A 22,967-nucleotide genomic window follows, 5' to 3' on the forward strand; every position below is an offset into this window, starting at 1 on the left:
CCGCCTTGGCCATCAACCCTGTTAAGTGGATTATTGCACTTTTGCCAATAACTTTGACTGCAAGCAAACTTCTTTTTCCTTTTGTGTCTCTCCTTCATGCTCATGGCAGCTGTGGCACTTTGAATCAGCTCACTTATAACAACTGTTCTATTTTTTATTTTCAGTTTGTGTGGCAAGAAAAGTCCAGTTAGGAATTTACAATGCTAATAGCTCTAACTCGAGCAAACGCGAGACCCATTGCATTGCAAATTCTTGTTTAATATATGGTTTGGCCCTCCCCTAGGGCCCTGTATATTTCTATGCTGTTTCTGATGGTTATTTTATGTGTATATTATATGTAATATCTCCAAAGGGAGATATACCAATGTCAGTATAGTAGTAGTGGTGTCATTTAAAGTGTCCTTTATTTTTGCAACACTTGTGTGTTTTATTCTTGTGAGTGAGTTACTTTTCTGACTACTGTGGTATTTCAAGTGCTTTATATACCTCCTAGGTAAGCTCTAGCTGCTCACTTTAGCTACGCCTACAGAGCTTCTGCTATCTGGACACCTATTCAATATCACTAAGGGTTGCTTGGTGTAGGTGTACACCAAAAACTGAGCCAGCCTCCTACATTTGCCATTTGGCGAGACCTGAGCCTTTGAAGCTCCCCGCCCTGGAATGTCCATCCTGCCTGGGAAAGGAGGTCACACCTCTGCACTGTGCAGACTTCTGTCTCAGGCCCTTGAAAGCGCTGGCTCTCACCTTGGGGGTCCAGAAACGTGTCTGTGGTGGCTGAACTGGTCAGGACCAGTAAGTCAACACACTAGTAGTCAGTAGATTTTCAGGGGACACCTCTAAGGTGCCCTCTGGGAGCATTGTTTAATAAATCAGTCACTGGGGTCAGTGAGGCTTTATTATTCTGAGATGTTTGATACGAAACATTCCAGATTTCAGAGAAGCCCTCATGTAGTTGGGGAACTCATAATGACCAGTGTCCAGCACAGGCATTTAAAATGGCTTCTCTGTGCACTTACTGTGTCTCAGAATCGACGGAGATATACCAGGGGTGTATCTGCTCATGCATATATGCCCTCATGTGCCTGGATGCATCCTGCCTTAGGGTTACACCTGGCACATGCAGGGGTGTGCGACAGGTCGTGTTTTCAATTCAGCCTGCACCAACACATGCAGTCTGCAATGGCAGCACTGTGTGGATTTGGTGAGGGGTACCTGAGAGTGGCACGATTGGTGCTGCAGCCCTCAGAAACCTTCCTTAGTACCCTAGGCCCTAGGTACAAGGGATACCATTTACTAGGGACTTACAGTGGTAGCTAAAGAGTTTGCCAGTTATGGAAAGCAACTGTGCCGTTTCGGGGAAAGCGATCTGGCGCTGGGGGCCTGGTTAGCAGAGACCCAGTGCACAAACAGCCAAAGCCACATCAGAAACCAGGCAAAAAGTGGGAGCTAACCATGTCAAAAGGGTGCATTTTTACAAGTTGGCTACAGAATTTGTGCACCTTGGTTTGGTATTTGGAAAGACATGCACCGCCATGATATAAAAATATAGTGTAAGACTAGACGTAAGTCATTGGAGGCATGATCTGCAAATATGGATATCTTCAAAAAGTGATATTAGAGATTATGTATAGTCGATATGAGTGGGTGGCTAAAAGGTTTGGCCTGTGACCCCTAATGTTTGGATTTCCCATCCTGACCTATATCTGTTCGACGTTGAAATTTTATATTACTGTGGTGTTAACTTGGATGTCCTCAGTGATAAAGCAACGTCTATATATATTGATATGCCATGTGTTGTATGTTCTGAGAACCACACTCATAAATGACAATAACAAGATGTTTATTGAGCTGCTTGATCTATGGATAAACTTATCTTCCCCTTTAGTGTTTGTTGCTTTTCGTAGTCTTGATTTTAAAATACTAAAGATATATTTTAAAAATATGCATATTAACATAAGAATATCACCACCAAACACCGCTATACTTTAAAGCTAGTCCTGATTACAGGAAAGAAGGATAATCTTATTACCTCCCTCTTAAAGAGGGCAATATTTTCTAGCATTCCAGTGGGAGCTCCTGATATTTGATAGCTTGCAGTTTGATGCTGTAACCTTGAACCTTAAGGAGAGCTCCAGACAAGCTGACTACCAGAGCATGTAACTCTGGAAAATCAGACCAGTAAGTTAAAATCAAAAAACAGTTTTTATCAGACAGATGCCTACAAACTGTGTGCAATTGTGCTCCTCTGCTAACTTTTTCATATCAGTGTTGTCAGTGCTCAGCAAGCCAAGAAATAAGTCAGAAACATGGCAATGTTATTTTGCATCAGCCCTTTTAAGTAGTATTTAACTGTAGGGTACTATATATTCTAAAAAGAGACATCCTGAATTAATCATATTCATAGCCTATATGTATTTAAAACCCTAATCAGCCCCTATTATTGTGTGTTCCTGTGGTCCCCAAAAAATGTAATGATTATAGAAAGAGATGCACACCGACTTTAGTGACTCTTTATTTGACATTTTATGCAACCACTTCATTGAATGAACTCTAAACTCTTTATCCTATATATGTTCATGGTTGATGAATCTCCCTCTGGGATATTTCTCAAGCAATTGTTGAAAATATTAATTAGCCGAGAAAATTATTAGAAGCAATTTGATTAATAAATTGTCAAATCAAGATTATTTTTACATATTGTAACATAATTATTAGAAATGTGGTGGTAATGTAACTAATATTTATAACTTGAACGTTGCCAGTATTGTGCTTTTTATGTATTGTATCTCTGGTCTCACTTTCTCTTGTCTTTCGTCACTTGTTACTCCATCACCCTATGGTGTATGTAGGTAGCACAAATTTTATTTTCACAGTTACATATGTACAATAAGATGAAACTCATTTTGCAGGTGAAAAGGGCTTTCCTGGTGTGCTGGGGTTCCCTGGAATGCCTGGTCAAGCTGGACTTCGAGGGCCTGATGGCTTCAAAGGCTTTCCAGGATCTCCTGGGCGAGATGGTGATCCTGGTATGCCTGGCCAACCAGGGGTAAAAGGTGAGTATTTTAATTTCTTTACTCATACCAGAAAACATAGGGAAACAATCATACGTTTAATGCTTCAGTGTTCTCCTCCAAACAAAAAACCATGTCAGACAGCATGAGTCATGAAAGTCTTTTGCTCTTTAATCTAGCTTTTGGAAATTATTTAATCTAGAAGGTTTCTCCTTCAGTATATGTATCAAAAACTGGGAATCATGCACATCTTCTAAATATCTTTTTTCTTTTCTTGTTAGGTGAAAGAGGAGCAGTGGGTTTGCGGGGTCCACCTAGTGCTACATCAGTGTCTTCTAAGGGAGTGAAAGGTGATCCTGGGGCAGATGGACCAGTTGGATTTACAGGGCAAAGAGGTATGAAACTCCAATAATTTTAGGGGCACATCAACACAGAGTGCACCACTGGGTACTTGCAGGTCAACTGAAGCTGATCTCTTTGTGCTCATGTTAAAAGATAATGAAATATATGTTTTAAATTCACTACATCTTTTGTGTGGTTTTATATTGGTCTGATGGTGTATACTCTGTTGGTAAGTCTTTTTATGTTTTCTACCATTTAAATATCTGGCTTGCTTATGTTTTGCATGCGGGTCGAAAAAAGCATAGCATTTCATACCATATTGAAACAATCAAATGTTGGTTTATGGCACAGCATTCGTTTTGAATAGCTCTGTGGTTCTGGGCACACAGAATATCTGTCACCTAAAGCTAGTGCAAACCCATCTTCTTAAAAATGTTTTTTAGCAACGTGTAACGCACATTGTTTCAGTATAAATAAAAATCCAAGCAATGCACTCAGCCTACCCCGCTCAAATCCATCTATCCTGATAGCTGCTCATGTTTCATATCGAAAACAATGTAAGGCTCCAATGCCTAGTAGGGCTTGATCCAAGCTACAGGCATATGATATACAGAATGTAAACACCAGCCCCCCCAAACAATGTAGGGTTCCCTTGCCTACTTGGGCTCAAGCTGCAGGCGTATGCTATACAGAATGTAAAGTCCCCACTCCCCACCCCAATGGATATATTTGGTCTTGTTACAGGAAAGGCAAAGACCCCTTAGGTGAAAAGTGGAAAAACTATAAGCTAGGGCTTCTTTTAGGAAAGACCTACATGATTCTTGAGTGAGACAGAATAGCAAGTACCATGCACTGATATGCCATTAATAACAATACCCTTTATTCTTAGGAAATGCCTAGGCATGCATCCATTTAACTTAGCCTAGTGTCATATAGAAAATGAAAGTGCTCAATTTTTATGGAATTCCTAAAATACTTTGTATCCACATTTGACATTGCTGTATGGTACATGTAATAACACTCAAATGGGTATTAACTTCTCAGCATTCTCCTTCACTCCAACCTTGGAATGCAGCCAGTAGCCAAACTGATCTGTTCCCCATTTATGTTCAGTCTCGACTTCTCAGTACTGTTTGGAAGACGTTCCTCAAGTGTGTGTGGGTGGGTAACATTGCATTAAGTTCAGAGATGTTTTAAGGCATGGACAAAGGAGCCTCTGCCCCGGGCTCCATCTTTCAAGGGGGCCCTTGTTATTTGGTGAGTACAGGGCCCCTCTAATATATCCGAATAACGACCTCTACTTCTTTAGGTCATAGAATGTTTGCAAGTATACCACAACCTCAGAAAGGGCTGCCCCATGGTCCGCTTCCATGCCAATCTGTGGGCTGTATGTAGATCAAGGCAGCCCAAGGGCAACTCGAGAAAAGTAGGGATGTTAAAATGTATGTGTGCCGGTTTTAAATAAGCAATTGCCTATTTTTTTCTTCTTTCTTTTACTATTGCTTAACTTCTAAGGTAGGATCAATGGGTGTGATTTAGCTTAAAATGGATCATAAATTCAAAGTTGTTGGGAACAGGTGCCACCAAAATAGGTTGGCCCAGGGCCCCCAAAATCCTTTATATGTTTCTGATTAAGTTTTGTTTTTTTAACATGATATCTATTTGCAAGCATGCAAACTCATGTTGTTTTGCCTAATTCTAGGTTTGCAAGGACAGCCGGGACTGTCTGGCCTCCCCGGCATGCCAGGGATTCCAGGCAGAGAGAGAGGAATACCGGGAGATCCAGGTCCTCCTGGCGCAGTTGGACGTCAAGGCTTTGCAGGACCCAAAGGAGACATTGGCATTATCGGATTCCCTGGGATGCCTGGAGACCCTGTAAATACACACTGCTGTTTTATTCTTCTCCTTAGTTTTGCTATATCACAAACTCTTCCCACCTTAACATATTTTAGGGGATTTAACTACTTTGCAGACTTTAGTTGAATATCACCCATTGACTGATAGCCTTGTATTATCATACTGTGAACACCACCATAAACTAATAACTTGAGTGAAGACCATGAAGCCAAATGTAGCTCTCACACGGACTTTGGAAGCACTGGCTTCCTAGTGCATGTTGGTCATCCTGATATAGAGCGCTCCAGATCTTACTATACTTCAAAAGCACATTATACAGAAGTCATTAAGATTGGTGGTGAACCTGGCATCCCACTTGTGCAGCAAAAAACACTGCCTTCCACCTGCTTGGTGAATTACTGTCTACCTCATTTTGAGATCCCCTCCTGCTTGTCAAAGATGGCTTCGGTGAAAGAGCTTCTTCCCAACATATCAGGAGTACTTCTGTCAAACTGTAGTGCTGACCGGCTGCCATGCTAGGCCGGCCTATCAGCATTTTTCATATTTCGCAAATAAACCCCAATGTAGGGGTTTATGAACTACAAAAAATCACAGGCCTTGATTTGCAGCTAGTTTTTTGCCACTTCCTGGAGTTCTCTTACTCTCTTATTTGGGACCACCACTAATCATGTAAATTTTAGAAAACGTTTGAAAACATGGTTATTTACCCTGCAGTAAGTAATCTTTGCACACTCATGATTACATCCAGCTGCAGAACACCTTAATAAGTAGGTGCATGTTTAATTCCTGGATTTCTAGCTGTGGTTTGAATGGGGTTAAGACCCTGTTAATATTCTGTGTCATCCCCAGTTGCTGGTTGAGTGGAGTTGAGATGAGTTAAGAGGGATCACAGTGTTGTTTGCAGTATAATGTTTTTTGCTTTGTATATGGGACAGATTAAAGAGACTTCAATGATTGCTTTGCTAAATTCCCAATTGTGGGCGACCAGTGTTTCAGGGATCATGCTTGATGTTTGCTGGGCAGGATGCTCTTGTGTGAGAGCAGGTGGTATAGTAATTCTTACTCTTGTAAGATTCCCTGTAGAGGAGTGGAGTTAAACAGTGCCTCGCCATGTGAATTTGGTTCGAAGTTAATGTTTTATTATTTTTATTTGGATGGTTATGAGTCTGGCTTTTAGTAATTGCATTTGATTAGATATTCTCGAATTATGTGTGGTCTCTTTAGTATGATTCACATTGCCTTGGGCTTTTTGAACAAATATTTTACATTTTTATCTTTCCACCAGGTCATGTGTGCGTTTGTTTACTTATATTATTTTACAGGAAGAGGGGTATTTAGTTGTGAATCATTTTTTTTCAGTATTCCAACTGAGGGAGTATATTGTGCCATGCCTTGTTATATGTCTCATATAACCCCAACTCACCATCTTTAATGATCATTTATGGTTGTGAGAGGTTGGTTATTAGTTGTGAAAGAATATGAGTTCACAAGTAACAAGTCCATAATTGTCTCTTCATGGGGAATCAAGTACACTCTTATCCCTTATCTCTCGTTACACACCTGGTGAGTCCTGAACTCTATATCCACAATATGTCCCATCCTAGATGCAACATCACACTATAAGGAGGGTCACTGCCAAAAAGGCAGACCTACTGGCATTGTTAGCACATAAGTAAAACAGCCACATGCTATAATTCACATTGTAACCCCCTTGAACTGAACTGAGTATTTGCAGTGCATGGTATGACCCATCATTTTAGTGAATGGGGGACTACTACTAACTGTCAGTAGCGTTCATTATATTGTTAAACCTTGCCTTGTCATCCATTAGCATTGGAAATAAAACATTACTGTAGGAAGTTGGCTCTGTATGTGCTATTTCAAAGTAAGGAATAGCATGCACAGAGTCCAAGGGTTCCCCTTAGAGGTAAAATAGTGGTAAAAAGAGATAATACTAATGCTCTATTTTGTGGTAGTGTGGTCGAGCAGTAGGCTTATCCAAGGAGTAGTGTTAAGCATTTGTTGTACATACACATAGACAATAAATGAGGTACACACACTGTAAGAAGTTGGCTCTGTATGTGCTATTTCAAAGTAAGGAATAGCATGCACAGAGTCCAAGGGTTCCCCTTAGAGGTAAAATAGTGGTAAAAATAGATAATACTAATGCTCTATTTTGTGGTAGTGTGGTCGAGCAGTAGGCTTATCCAAGGAGTAGTGTTAAGCATTTGTTGTACATACACATAGACAATAAATGAGGTACACACACTCAGAGACAAATCCAGCCAATAGGTTTTTATATAGAAAAATATATTTTCTTAGTTTATTTTAAGAACCACAGGTTCAAATTCTACATGTAATATCTCATTCGAAAGGTATTGCAGGTAAGTACTTTAGGAACTTCAAATCATCAAAATTGCATGTATACTTTTCAAGTTATTCACAAATAGCTGTTTTAAAAGTGGACACAGTGCAATTTTCACAGTTCCTAGGGGAGGTAAGTATTTGTTAGGTTAACCAGGTAAGTAAGACACTTACAGGGCTTAGTTCTTGGTCCAAGGTAGCCCACCGTTGGGGGTTCAGCGCAACCCCAAAGTCACCACACCAGCAGCTCAGGGCCGGTCAGGTGCAGAGTTCAAAGTGGTGCCCAAAACACATAGGCTAGAATGGAGAGAAGGGGGTGCCCCGGTTCCGGTCTGCTTGCAGGTAAGTACCCGCGTCTTCGGAGGGCAGACCAGGGGGGTTTTGTAGGGCACCGGGGGGGACACAAGCCCACACAGAAATTTCACCCTCAGCGGCGCGGGGGCGGCCGGGTGCAGTGTAGAAACCAGCGTCGGGTTCGCAATGTTAGTCTATGAGAGATCTCGGGATCTCTTCAGCGCTGCAGGCAGGCAAGGGGGGGATTCCTCGGGGAAACCTCCACTTGGGCAAGGGAGAGGGACTCCTGGGGGTCATTTCTCCAGTGAAAGTCCGGTCCTTCAGGTCCTGGGGGCTGCGGGTGCAGGGTCTCTCCCAGGCGTCGGGACTTTAGGTTCAAAGAGTCGCGGTCAGGGGAAGCCTCGGGATTCCCTCTGCAGGCGGCGCTGTGGGGGCTCAGGGGGGACAGGTTTTGGTACTCACAGTATCAGAGTAGTCCGGGGGTCCCTCCTGAGGTGTTGGATCGCCACCAGCCGAGTCGGGGTCGCCGGGTGCAGTGTTGCAAGTCTCACGCTTCTTGCGGGGAGCTTGCAGGGTTCTTTAAAGCTGCTGGAAACCAAGTTGCAGCTTTTCTTGGAGCAGGTCCGCTGTCCTCGGGAGTTTCTTGTCTTTTCGAAGCAGGGGCAGTCCTCAGAGGAGGTCGAGGTCGCTGGTCCCTTTGGAAGGCGTCGCTGGAGCAGGATCTTTGGAAGGCAGGAGACAGGCCGGTGAGTTTCTGGAGCCAAGGCAGTTGTCGTCTTCTGGTCTTCCGCTGCAGGGGTTTTCAGCTGGGCAGTCCTTCTTCTTGTAGTTGCAGGAATCTGATTTTCTAGGGTTCAGGGTAGCCCTTAAATACTAAATTTAAGGGCGTGTTTAGGTCTGGGGGGTTAGTAGCCAATGGCTACTAGCCCTGAGGGTGGGTACACCCTCTTTGTGCCTCCTCCCAAGGGGAGGGGGTCACAAGCCTAACCCTATTGGGGGAATCCTCCATCTGCAAGATGGAGGATTTCTAAAAGTTAGAGTCACCTCAGCTCAGGACACCTTAGGGGCTGTCCTGACTGGCCAGTGACTCCTCCTTGTTTTTCTCATTATTTTCTCCGGCCTTGCCGCCAAAAGTGGGGCCTGGCCGGAGGGGGCGGGCAACTCCACTAGCTGGAGTGTCCTGCTGGGTTGGCACAAAGGAGGTGAGCCTTTGAGGCTCACCGCCAGGTGTGACAATTCCTGCCTGGGGGAGGTGTTAGCATCTCCACCCAGTGCAGGCTTTGTTACTGGCCTCAGAGTGACAAAGGCACTCTCCCCATGGGGCCAGCAACATGTCTCGGTTTGTGGCAGGCTGCTAAAACTAGTCAGCCTACACAGATAGTCGGTTAAGTTTCAGGGGGCACCTCTAAGGTGCCCTCTGGGGTGTATTTTACAATAAAATGTACACTGGCATCAGTGTGCATTTATTGTGCTGAGAAGTTTGATACCAAACTTCCCAGTTTTCAGTGTAGCCATTATGGTGCTGTGGAGTTCGTGTTTGACAAACTCCCAGACCATATACTCTTATGGCTACCCTGCACTTACAATGTCTAAGGTTTTGTTTAGACACTGTAGGGGTACCATGCTCATGCACTGGTACCCTCACCTATGGTATAGCGCACCCTGCCTTAGGGCTGTAAGGCCTGCTAGAGGGGTGTCTTACCTATACTGCATAGGCAGTGAGAGGCTGGCATGGCACCCTGAGGGGAGTGCCATGTCGACTTACTCCTTTTGTCCTCACTAGCACATACAAGCTGGCAAGCAGGGTGTCTGTGCTGAGTGAGAGGTCTCCAGGGTGGCATAAGACATGCTGCAGCCCTTAGAGACCTTCCTTGGCATCAGGGCCCTTGGTACTAGAAGTACCAGTTACAAGGGACTTATCTGGATGCCAGGGTCTGCCAATTGTGGATACAAAAGTACAGGTTAGGGAAAGAACACTGGTGCTGGGGCCTGGTTAGCAGGCCTCAGCACACTTTAAATTGTAAACATAGCATCAGCAAAGGCAAAAAGTCAGGGGGCAACCATGCCAAGGAGGCATTTCCTTACACACACTCAGAGACAAATCCAGCCAATAGGTTTTTGTATAGAAAAATATCTTTTCTTAGTTTATTTTAAGAACCACAGGTTCAAATTCTACATGTAATATCTCATTTGAAAGGTATTGCAGGTAAGTACTTTAGGAACTTTAAATCATAAAAATTGCATGTATACTTTTCAAGTTATTGACAAATAGCTGTTTTAAAAGTGGACACAGTGCAATTTTCACAGTTCCTAGGGGAGGTAAGTTTTTGTTAGTTTTACCAGGTAAGTAAGACACTTACAGGGTTCAGTTCTTGGTCCAAGGTAGCCCACCGTTGGGGGTTCAGAGCAACCCCAAAGTCACCACACCAGCAGCTCAGGGCCGGTCAGGTGCAGAGTTCAAAGTGGTGCCCAAAACACATAGGCTAGAATGGAGAGAAGGGGGTGCCCCGGTTCCGGTCTGCTTGCAGGTAAGTACCCGCGTCTTCGGGGGGCAGACCAGGGGGGTTTTGTAGGGCACCGGGGGGGACACAAGTCCACACAGAAATTTCACCCTCAGCAGCGCGGGGGCGGCCGGGTGCAGTGTAGAAACAGGCGTCGGGTTCGCAATGTTAGTCTATGAGAGATCTCGGGATCTCTTCAGCGCTGCAGGCAGGCAAGGGGGGGGTTCCTCGGGGAAACCTCCACTTGGGCAAGGGAGAGGGACTCCTGGGGGTCACTTCTCCAGTGAAAGTCCGGTCCTTCAGGTCCTGGGGGCTGCGGGTGCAGGGTCTCTCCCAGGCGTCGGGACTTTGGATTCAAAGAGTCGCGGTCAGGGGAAGCCTCGGGATTCCCTCTGCAGGCGGCGCTGTGGGGGCTCAGGGGGGACAGGTTTTTGTACTCACAGTCTTAGAGTAGTCCTGGGGTCCCTCCTGAGGTGTTGGATCGCCACCAGCCGAGTCGGGGTCGCCGGGTGCAGTGTTGCAAGTCTCACGCTTCTTGCGGGGAGCTTGCAGGGTTCTTTAAAGCTGCTGGAAACAAAGTTGCAGCTTTTCTTGGAGCAGGTCCGCTGTCCTCGGGAGTTTCTTGTCTTTTCGAAGCAGGGGCAGTCCTCAGAGGATGTCGAGGTCGCTGGTCCCTTTGGAAGGCGTCGCTGGAGCAGGATCTTTGGAAGGCAGGAGACAGGCCGGTGAGTTTCTGGAGCCAAGGCAGTTGTCGTCTTCTGGTCTTCCTCTGCAGGGGTTTTCAGCTAGACAGTCCTTCTTCTTGTAGTTGCAGGAATCTAATTTTCTAGGGTTCAGGGTAGCCCTTAAATACTAAATTTAAGGGCGTGTTTAGGTCTGGGGGGTTAGTAGCCAATGGCTACTAGCCCTGAGGGTGGGTACACCCTCTTTGTGCCTCCTCCCAAGGGGAGGGGGTCACAATCCTAACCCTATTGGGGGAATCCTCCATCTGCAAGATGGAGGATTTCTAAAAGTCAGAGTCACCTCAGCTCAGGACACCTTAGGGGCTGTCCTGACTGGCCAGTGACTCCTCCTTGTTGCTTTCTTTGTTCCCTCCAGCCTTGCCGCCAAAAGTGGGGGCCGTGGCCGGAGGGGGCGGGCAACTCCACTAAGCTGGAGTGCCCTGCTGGGCTGTGACAAAGGGGTGAGCCTTTGAGGCTCACCGCCAGGTGTTACAGCTCCTGCCTGGGGGAGGTGTTAGCATCTCCACCCAGTGCAGGCTTTGTTACTGGCCTCAGAGTGACAAAGGCACTCTCCCCATGGGGCCAGCAACATGTCTCTGGTGTGGCAGGCTGCTGGAACTAGTCAGCCTACACAGACAGTCGGTTAAGTTTCAGGGGGCACCTCTAAGGTGCCCTCTGGGGTGTGTTTTGCAATAAAATGTACACTGGCATCAGTGTGCATTTATTGTGCTGAGAAGTTTGATACCAAACTTCCCAGTTTTCAGTGTAGCCATTATGGTGCTGTGGAGTTCGTGTAAAACAGACTCCCAGACCGTATACTCTTATGGCTACCCTGCACTTACAATGTCTAAGGTTTTGTTTAGACACTGTAGGGGCACAGTGCTCATGCACTAGTACCCTCACCTATGGTATAGTGCACCCTGCCTTAGGGCTGTAAGGCCTGCTAGAGGGGTGTCTTACCTATACTGCATAGGCAGTGAGAGGCTGGCATGGCACCCTGAGGGGAGTGCCATGTCGACTTACTCATTTTGTTCTCACTAGCACACACAGGCTTGTAAGCAGTGTGTCTGTGCTGAGTGAGGGGTCTCTAGGGTGGCATAAGACATGCTGCAGCCCTTAGAGACCTTCCTTGGCATCAGGGCCCTTGGTACTAGAAGTACCAGTTACAAGGGACTTATCTGAATGCCAGGGTGTGCCAATTGTGGATACAATGGTACATTTTAGGTGAAGGAACACTGGTGCTGGGGCCTGGTTAGCAGGGTCCCAGCACTCTTCTCAGTCAAGTCAGCATCAGTATCAGGCAAAAAGTGGGGGGTAACTGCAACAGGGAGCCATTTCTTTACACAAGCCCCCCCCAGCCCACAGGCCAGGAGACTCAGCCCAAGCTGGGAGAGTCTTCCTAGTCTGTCAGGCGAGGAAGAGTAGGAGAAATAGGCTGGTTAGTTGCAGGGCCTACTCTGCCTTACATCCTTCTGTTCAGGTCATTCCCTTTGGGGAACTGACCTACTTCCACAGTGATAGGACCTAGTCTGAATTGCCTCTTGTCTGCCTCTTCAATGTCTCCACCCATTCTTTCTATTTTGGTCTTAGAGGTATCCAGCTCTGCTAACCTTATCTTGGCCAGGGTTACCCCTAGCTTACCCAGAGAGGTTACCCAGAGCTGGAGTAACCCCACCATGACTAATAGGGTCAGGGGGCCTAACTTGCTATTTGGCATGGGGTCAGACCACCATGCTAAGGATAGTGCAGCCATAAAGGCTAACACCCAGCAGAGGCCACTGACAGCTGTCAGTGCCCAGAACCACACCTTTAGCTCTTCACCTAAAAGGGAAGGGGCTAAGTTACAGGCCTCTTTGGGTTCAGGTTGCCTGTCTGCTGTATTAGAGTGGGGGGTTACCACATCTTGTAGTAAACACCCTTCTTCCACTCTTTCTTCTGTTAGCTGAGGAGCCACCCACTCAGGTTTAACAGTTGCCTGACTAGCCAGGACTTCTTGTGGGTCAGGTTGGACTTTATCAGGGCCATTTTTGGAGTTCTCCCCTACTGGAGCAGAATCTCCTTGGCTTGCTGTAACCTTGGCTAAAGGTTGTCCACCCTTCCTACTCTGTTTTCTTTTCTTCTTCTTCTGGGGCCTGCTTGCATTTACTGCAGAGGCAGGACTTCCAGAATCCTTGGGAGAGGACTGGCACTGGACCAGTTCCTCTCTTGGGCTCTGACTAACCTCTGGGTAGTCATTTCCAAGGAGACAATCAAGGGGGAGGTCTGTACTGACTACTACCCTTCTCCAGCTAAGAGTGCCACCCACTTCTATGGGCACTAAAGCCACAGGCCTCTTAGTGACCCTGTCTAGGCTAACTCTTACCCTGGCAGTCTCACCTGGGATGTACTGGTTTGAGAGCACCAGCCTGTCATGCACAATAGTGTGACTGGCACAAGTGTCTCTCAGGGCAGTGGTTGGGATTCCATTCACCAGTAGGTGGTGGAAGTGTCTACTTCCCTCTGGAATCTCCAACTCACCTGTTGGGCCCTGTTTCCAGTTGAAGGCTATGAAGACCTCCTCATCTGAGGAGTCATCTCCCATGGCTACACTGGTTACCCCTGGAATTTTGTTTTGGGGTTTGTTTTTGGGACAAGAAGTGTCCTTGGTGTGGTGCCCAGACTGTTTACAGTTGTGGCACCATGCCTTAGTGGCATCCCAGTTCTCACCCTGGTACCCACCTTTGTTTTGGGTTGTGTCTTGGGGCCCACCCACCTGTTCTGGTTTTTGGGGGCCTACAGAGGACTCTTTTTCTTTGTTTCTAGTGTCACCCACTTTCTCCTGGGGAGTTTTTGTAACCCCTTTCTTTTGGTCACCCCCAGTGGAAGTTTTGGTTACCCTAGTCTTGACCCAGTGGTCTGCCTTCTTTCCCAATTCTTGGGGAGAAATTGGACCTAGGTCTACCAGATACTGATGCAACTTTTCATTGAAGCAGTTACTTAAAATGTGTTCTTTCATAAACAAATTATAAAGCCCAACATAGTCACACACTTCATTTCCAGTTAACCAACCATCTAGTGTTTTTACTGAGTAGTCTACAAAATCAACCCAGGTCTGGCTCGAGGATTTTTGAGCCCTCCTGAATCTAATTCTATACTCCTCAGTGGAGAATCCAAAGCCCTCAATCAGGGTACCCTTCATGAGGTCATAAGATTCTGCATCTTTTCCAGAGAGTGTGAGGAGTCTATCCCTACACTTTCCAGTGAACATTTCCCAAAGGAGAGCACCCCAGTGAGATCTGTTTACTTTTCTGGTTACACAAGCCCTCTCAAAAGCTGTGAACCATTTGGTGATGTCATCACCATCTTCATATTTTGTTACAATCCCTTTGGGGATTTTTAGGATGTCAGGAGAATCTCTGACCCTATTTAAGTTGCTGCCACCATCGATGGGACCTAGGCCCATCTCTTTTCTTTCCCTTTCTATGGCTAGGAGCTGCTTTTCCAAAGCCAATCTTTTGACCATCCTGGCTAACAGGGGGTCATCTTCACTGGAGTTATCCTCAGTGATTTCAGAGGTGTTGGTCTCTCCTGTGAGGGAACCAGCATCTCTGACTATTATTTTTGGAGTCAGGGTTTGAGGGACCCTGTTCTCCCTAGATAGGACTGGTAGGTGGGAATTTTCCTCCAAGTCACTATCCTCTTCCTCTGAGTTGCCACCCTCAGAGGGGTTGGCCTTTTCAAACTCTGCCAAAAGCTCCTGGAGCTGTATTTTGGTAGGTTTGGGGCCCATTGTTATTTTCTTTATTTTACAGAGTGACCTTAGCTCCCTCATCTTAAGATGGAGGTAAGGTGTGGTGTCGAGTTCCACCACAGTCACATCTGTGCTAGACATTTTGCTTCTAAAAGTTGGAATACTTTTTAAGAATCTACAACTAGTTCTAGGTTCTAATTCAAACTTTTACAAACTTTTAAACTCTAAAAGAAATGCTAAACAGGATCTAACACAAGGCCCTAGCAGGTCTTTTAAGAATTTAGAAAACTTTTCAAATTGCAAAAATCAATTTCTAATGACAATTTTGGAATTTGTCGTGTGATCAGGTATTGGCTGAGTAGTCCAGCAAATGCAAAGTCTTGTACCCCACCGCTGATCCACCAATGTAGGAAGTTGGCTCTGTATGTGCTATTTCAAAGTAAGGAATAGCATGCACAGAGTCCAAGGGTTCCCCTTAGAGGTAAAATAGTGGTAAAAAGAGATAATACTAATGCTCTATTTTGTGGTAGTGTGGTCGAGCAGTAGGCTTATCCAAGGAGTAGTGTTAAGCATTTGTTGTACATACACATAGACAATAAATGAGGTACACACACTCAGAGACAAATCCAGCCAATAGGTTTTTGTATAGAAAAATATCTTTTCTTAGTTTATTTTAAGAACCACAGGTTCAAATTCTACATGTAATATCTCATTTGAAAGGTATTGCAGGTAAGTACTTTAGGAACTTTAAATCATAAAAATTGCATGTATACTTTTCAAGTTATTGACAAATAGCTGTTTTAAAAGTGGACACAGTGCAATTTTCACAGTTCCTAGGGGAGGTAAGTTTTTGTTAGTTTTACCAGGTAAGTAAGACACTTACAGGGTTCAGTTCTTGGTCCAAGGTAGCCCACCGTTGGGGGTTCAGAGCAACCCCAAAGTCACCACACCAGCAGCTCAGGGCCGGTCAGGTGCAGAGTTCAAAGTGGTGCCCAAAACACATAGGCTAGAATGGAGAGAAGGGGGTGCCCCGGTTCCGGTCTGCTTGCAGGTAAGTACCCGCGTCTTCGGGGGGCAGACCAGGGGGGTTTTGTAGGGCACCGGGGGGGACACAAGTCCACACAGAAATTTCACCCTCAGCAGCGCGGGGGCGGCCGGGTGCAGTGTAGAAACAGGCGTCGGGTTCGCAATGTTAGTCTATGAGAGATCTCGGGATCTCTTCAGCGCTGCAGGCAGGCAAGGGGGGGGTTCCTCGGGGAAACCTCCACTTGGGCAAGGGAGAGGGACTCCTGGGGGTCACTTCTCCAGTGAAAGTCCGGTCCTTCAGGTCCTGGGGGCTGCGGGTGCAGGGTCTCTCCCAGGCGTCGGGACTTTGGATTCAAAGAGTCGCGGTCAGGGGAAGCCTCGGGATTCCCTCTGCAGGCGGCGCTGTGGGGGCTCAGGGGGGACAGGTTTTTGTACTCACAGTCTTAGAGTAGTCCTGGGGTCCCTCCTGAGGTGTTGGATCGCCACCAGCCGAGTCGGGGTCGCCGGGTGCAGTGTTGCAAGTCTCACGCTTCTTGCGGGGAGCTTGCAGGGTTCTTTAAAGCTGCTGGAAACAAAGTTGCAGCTTTTCTTGGAGCAGGTCCGCTGTCCTCGGGAGTTTCTTGTCTTTTCGAAGCAGGGGCAGTCCTCAGAGGATGTCGAGGTCGCTGGTCCCTTTGGAAGGCGTCGCTGGAGCAGGATCTTTGGAAGGCAGGAGACAGGCCGGTGAGTTTCTGGAGCCAAGGCAGTTGTCGTCTTCTGGTCTTCCTCTGCAGGGGTTTTCAGCTAGGCAGTCCTTCTTCTTGTAGTTGCAGGAATCTAATTTTCTAGGGTTCAGGGTAGCCCTTAAATACTAAATTTAAGGGCGTGTTTAGGTCTGGGGGGTTAGTAGCCAATGGCTACTAGCCCTGAGGGTGGGTACACCCTCTTTGTGCCTCCTCCCAAGGGGAGGGGGTCACAATCCTAACCCTATTGGGGGAATCCTCCATCTGCAAGATGGAGGATTTCTAAAAGTCAGAGTCACCTCAGCTCAGGACACCTTAGGGGCTGTCCTGACTGGCCAGTGACTCCTCCTTGTTGCTTTCTTTGTTCCCTCCAGCCTTGCCGCCAAAAGTGGGGGCCGTGGCCGGAGGGGGCGGGCAACTCCACTAAGCTGGAGTGCCCTGCTGGGCTGTGACAAAGGGGTGAGCCTTTGAGGCTCACCGCCAGGTGTTACAGCTCCTGCCTGGGGGAGGTGTTAGCATCTCCACCCAGTGCAGGCTTTGTTACTGGCCTCAGAGTGACAAAGGCACTCTCCCCATGGGGCCAGCAACATGTCTCTGGTGTGGCAGGCTGCTGGAACTAGTCAGCCTACACAGACAGTCGGTTAAGTTTCAGGGGGCACCTCTAAGGTGCCCTCTGGGGTGTGTTTTGCAATAAAATGTACACTGGCATCAGTGTGCATTTATTGTGCTGAGAAGTTTGATACCAAACTTCCCAGTTTTCAGTGTAGCCATTATGGTGCTGTGGAGTTCGTGTAAAACAGACTCCCAGACCGTATACTCTTATGGCTACCCTGCACTTACAATGTCTAAGGTTTTGTTTAGACACTGTAGGGGCACAGTGCTCATGCACTGGTACCCTTACCTATGGTATAGTGCACCCTGCCTTAGGGCTGTAAGGCCTGCTAGAGGGGTGTCTTACCTATACTGCATAGGCAGTGAGAGGCTGGCATGGCACCCTGAGGGGAGTGCCATGTCGACTTACTCATTTTGTTCTCACTAGCACACACAGGCTTGTAAGCAGTGTGTCTGTGCTGAGTGAGGGGTCTCTAGGGTGGCATAAGACATGCTGCAGCCCTTAGAGACCTTCCTTGGCATCAGGGCCCTTGGTACTAGAAGTACCAGTTACAAGGGACTTATCTGAATGCCAGGGTGTGCCAATTGTGGATACAATGGTACATTTTAGGTGAAGGAACACTGGTGCTGGGGCCTGGTTAGCAGGGTCCCAGCACTCTTCTCAGTCAAGTCAGCATCAGTATCAGGCAAAAAGTGGGGGGTAACTGCAACAGGGAGCCATTTCTTTACAATTACATTCAATACGTGTCTTAGGATTGTCCTTTCACTTGTATTGGACTGCTGCAGCAGTCATAGAACCCACCAACATGGGTCTCTTCACTCCCCAGCCTTTGTACAAAAACAGGACTAAGCGAGAGCTTGAAAATTAAACAACTTCCCCAGATCATGCATCCTATGACATGGGAGATGTAGGGTGACTTTTCTGAAGTCATAGGCAAAGGCTGCTTTGCTCCTGCAGCCCCCAAACACTTAAACAACTTTTAATGGTGCCCCTGTGCTTCCTGGGCTCCACAAAGCACAGAATATCCATTTAAGGATCTAGCCCCAGGGCTTTAGGGGTGCTTCTTCTTCAGTGCAAGGAATAATTAATTATTTTCTTCTGAGCTTTCTGCCACAGGGCAGGAAGGATTCCGGTACGTGAGCTGCCTCATGTCACTTTTCTTTTCCTCTCCTTTGTGTCCTTTTGATTTGGGTGCCATGGTCTCAAGTGTATCTTGGGAAACCCAGCACACTTACAACAGCCACAGCAGGTGCTACACCCTTCCTTTGCTCCCACCTTCACCCTCACCCTGACCACCCTGGCCTCAGAGAGGGAGGAAGGGAGTAGGTCTTCACACTAGCCATGGAAATGAGGGACATGCAGTGCACCCAGTCTGAAGTTGATTTTCTGTGGGATGCGGCACTGAGACGATTTGTTGATACGTTGGCACATGGGTAGACAAGGGTTCCCGTGGGTATGAATGTGCTCAGGGAAGGGGCACCATGCACTCTCCAATAATTAAAAAAATGTATATTGCTCTGATCTGGTGGACTTGAAATTAGCAGAAATTGACAGCAAAGCACCCTGCTCTTCATGCTTTTATCTGGTCTCCCCTGGGGTACAGTGTATCTCAGGCCCTGTAAGGTGTATTCATGCAATTTTGAGCTAATTGTGCTCCTGGTGACCGGTCCTAGCCGCCAGGAACCTTTTCTTCAGGCCTCCTGGCGTTTAAGGGTGATGGTTTTGGAGAGCTAGGTTTTCTGGCTCCTTGCATTAGCCTTATCCACAGCTAACAAGCGGCACCTCCTTGAGGCACTGCCAAAGTCCCATAGCCACCTTGCTACTTGCAAGGCACCTGTGTGTCAGCAGAGTCAAGGGCCAGTCCACAGAAGTCCCAGTGGAACCATCCAGGGGTCCCCAGCAAACCCCTTCCTCCAGCTGTTCCTCAGAGGGCATAATGGGGCCAGCACCACTAGCCCTGGGCACTGGCGCTGAAGAGATCCATCCTAGTCCTGGGGGTCAGCTGTAGTCACAGACTCAAAGTCCATCCTTGCAAGGGCATCAGGTGGCTTCTCCTTGCAGCTGAACATTCTTCGCCATTGTCACCCCCAGATCCAATGTCTTATCATGTGTCTCTCCCAATTACAGGGGTTTTAAGGTGGGGATGGAAAGATGTACAAGCCAGACACCCCTGGCAGTCCCACATCATTACTCCACCCCGTTCCAACTCTCCTGCACAGCATTTTGCGACACTCTAATATGGAGACTTCAAGTTGTCTGTCGAAAGAGCTTCCCTGAGAGCCTCAGCTCTGCCCTAGCTGACACAACTGCCATTCCCCTTCCCACCAAAAAGTCAAAGGTGAGCCCCTCCTTTATTGGCTCTAGAGATCGGCCCTCCTCCTTTGTTTCTGTAACTTGGGCTGTCCCAGCCCAGGTACAGTGGCACAAGCAAGTGAAGAGATGCAAAGGTCAAGCACAGATTATGGCTTTATCATGTGGGTAGGCCTTTGATCCGCCTGCTATAGAGTAAAGTAATTAGGTTGGCCCAGTAGTGAGGGGAAAAAGACCTGGATCAGAATAATGAGCTGAACCAGGAAAATATGACTGTTCTTAAAAAGTGCCATAAGGAATGTAGGTATGATGTCTGGCACTCCGGATCTGCATTCAGAATGCAAGTTTACCCTTGATTGATACCTGAATCCTGAAGGCCTAAGTGCAAAACTGCACCTTAGTGCAGATTTTGCCTATAATGTGCAATACAGTGTAAGCACCAAAGACCTGCAGTTAGCACTACGGACCTACACTATGAATGTCTACTCAAATAAGCCTTTCCCAGGTCAGCACCAATACTTGAAGTGTCCCCCTACTGTGCGAGGATACCTGTGCTTATATACCAGACTGTGCAAGACAGTAGGCTCAATGCGCAGCCTACATATATATGTGCTTACATGTAACCAGCCTAGAGCCTCATACTAAAGCTGAACAGGAAGCAACCTTATCTTAAAAGGCAGACACTGATGGTTAGCGCGCTCAGTCCAATTACCATGAGTGAGACTCACAGTAAAAGTCCAGAAACTGGGTAGTCAAATGCGAAAAATCCTGAGGGACAAAATGTACAGAACCTATTTACTACTATGGTTTGTTAGCCATATCACAAGTGAGTATCTACAGTGGGGAAAGTGTTGGACTAGTGTTGAATGAGAGGCTGATCAGAACAGGTGCTCTTCCTAGTGTGGAGCCCTAGATTTAGTTCCAGGATTTGTGGTGGGCCTATTACATACCTAGTCACATACAATTTAGGTACGAGCTACTTAATTTAAAAAATCAGGAATGTTTAATGGGGAAATAAAATGGTTACGGCAATAAAAAGGAATGCAGATGCACTGAGTGGCTTATATGTCATGACTGAACTTTGATCTGGAGTGGAGATCAGGCAGGGAGAGAGTCTGCCAAAAATTTACTCAGATGTTGCAGACCTATACAATTAGATGCATAATATATTCAGAATTCAGCTTTCTTAGTCCACATCCAAAAAATGTATTTAAATGTTCCTTGTGTTTTGCAGCACTTTAACATTAACAGTCCTTCAAAAACGCATATAATTTATTAGATTTTAAATGGCAAAAACTGTTAGCTATAATTCAGTGCATATTCTATTTGTGAATCGTCTTATAATGTTGTTTTCTAAATATAATTATTCATGTATATAGAAGAATTGCTGTGGAACACAAGTTTTAGTATCTTTTAGAAAACATTGTGATAATCAAAATCATTCTGCTTCATAGGGTGATCCCGGTTTTCTTGGAATTCCAGGTTTTCCAGGAACTGAAGGTTATCCCGGAGTGAAGGGTAGGAAATTAATATTGTTTATTTGCTACATTTAGTGATGGTTTTATTTTTATTTGGGGAAAAATGTATATGTTTTGCTAATGTGTTTTACTTTATTCGGATGACAAATATGTGTGACTGCAAGATTTTAAGACACAACGCTCCCTCCCACTAGAAGGGACAATAAAAAACATTGGAGTAGTTTGAAAGGGTAAAATAATTTGGCAACAAACTATATATTTTTCCAACAGCAAAGGGACCTGATTTACAAATCATATTCTATGATTCAGTGTGTCTTACTCCAAGTTTAAGTGCAACTTTCTCATGATTCTGAAGGCGTAGCAAAGATTAAAGTTTCCGATAGTACGCAGTGCGTACGCCTTTCCCAGTCTTGGAAATGAATCACAGAAAATTCTTTTTGAATCAGACCTTAATATTCAGGTGTAACTCGTTATCTAAGACTGGTATAAGACATCCACTTACAGAATAAAGCATTATGGACCGGGCTCACTTCAGAGGCCCAACGGACACCCCTTCAGCCAGCGCGAGGAGACCTCCAGTCTTCTCTACATGAAAGAGGGCCCACTCAGCTTGTCTGCAGTGTGCGTCTCTCTAAAGCAGCTACAGTGTGCAGCCTGCTTTGATCTAACACTGCACTGGCCCCAGGGCTGAAAAGAAATCAAATAATTTAGGGCTAGATGTAGCAAAGGGTTTTACCTATTCTGTGTCTATGGGAAAATGTGTTCGTACATACGGCCCTTATTTTTTTCATTCCAAACGTGCCACACACCTTACAGGAGTGGGTGCGGCCCTACGAGAACGTCCTTGACAGAGGAAGCACAGAACTTACTGGAGTTGAGGTAGGGCTCCCACCATTCTCGGTAACACATGCCAGCCTGCTCTCCACATTTTAAGATTCTGTAAAGGCATACACCTGATTCTTAAGTAGAACTTTATATAAAATAATCTATTCATTTTCACATACCCTTTCTGTTTTTGTTTGCTCAAGTTATCAGTCAGGAGACATTAGGACTGCTGTAGAATACATTTTAAAGTGGTTAACTGTTTAAAGTATTTACTGATAAGGGGAAAAACAGACCCGCCAGGACATTAAATGCTGGTGATTTCACAATGTTTCTATTAAAGAATCTGGATGAAAACCCAGAGTTTCAGGCCAAAGTTAAAAGAAATATGCCAATACATATAATTTAAAAATAATTGAGAAATGTATACCAATAAAACACCAGCATTGAAAAACGAAAGTGACCAGCTTTACTGAAATATTTACAAGTGTTTCGTATAGTTTTTTTTTTTAACCAAAGTAAAGGCATCAAAGCAGATTGTCTCTGTGTTACATAAAAAGATTTGGTGAATTAAGTACTTAAATAACAACAATAAGTTGCAGGCTTCTGAAGCAGACATCTCAACCTCTCTCTTGCCAGATGTATCTTTTTTTAAAAAACCTGGTTCTTATTTAACATTTCCCATTAGAGACAGTGCTACAAGTACCATAATCCAATGCTTCAAGTACTCACACCTGAAATGGAACAATATGAAAGTGTTGTGTAAGGTCTAATGAATGATTTATTGTACACATATGGAACACAGAAGCTTTTTCTTTAATTGTTTCCACAAAGTACATTTGTTTTTTTCATTCTGGTAGCTCCCATAATAAGAATGTACTGCAGCATTTGTTATTTTAGTTTCCAAAATAAAATAATTTCCTCGTGAATAACAAGGCAATCAGTGATACCAAAGCAGTATCTAAGTGGCTGCTGGGAAGGGGAGCACATGATATTATTGGGCAGATGATGGTGGCAGGCGATCTTAAGGGAATTATTACTGAAAGAGAGCCACAATATTGTGGGTGGTCCAAATGAAGTCAGTTTGTATTACTAGGGACAGTTCCTGACACAATTAGGCTAAGTTACCCACACAGTGTGTAGGAGGCGTGCTCAGTTTATGTTGTACACCTATG

The 22,967-nt window shown here is 45.7% G+C and overlaps 1 protein-coding gene across 2 annotated transcripts in view; it reads left to right on the plus strand.

The window, feature by feature from the left end:
* Nucleotides 1–22,967, plus strand: part of COL4A6 (collagen type IV alpha 6 chain) — an 823,409-nt gene that overhangs the window by 601,845 nt on the left and 198,597 nt on the right. For both annotated transcript variants that reach the window (XM_069211616.1, XM_069211626.1), the window contains 4 exons: nt 2,910–3,053; nt 3,293–3,406; nt 5,056–5,228; nt 20,947–21,010. In XM_069211616.1, the coding sequence (XP_069067717.1) occupies nt 2,910–3,053; nt 3,293–3,406; nt 5,056–5,228; nt 20,947–21,010 (495 nt within the window). The remainder of the gene's footprint in view (nt 1–2,909; nt 3,054–3,292; nt 3,407–5,055; nt 5,229–20,946; nt 21,011–22,967) is intronic.

Source organism: Pleurodeles waltl, chromosome 2_1 (genome assembly GCF_031143425.1).
Source record: "Pleurodeles waltl isolate 20211129_DDA chromosome 2_1, aPleWal1.hap1.20221129, whole genome shotgun sequence".
In the NCBI taxonomy this organism is placed as follows: domain Eukaryota; kingdom Metazoa; phylum Chordata; class Amphibia; order Caudata; family Salamandridae; genus Pleurodeles; species Pleurodeles waltl.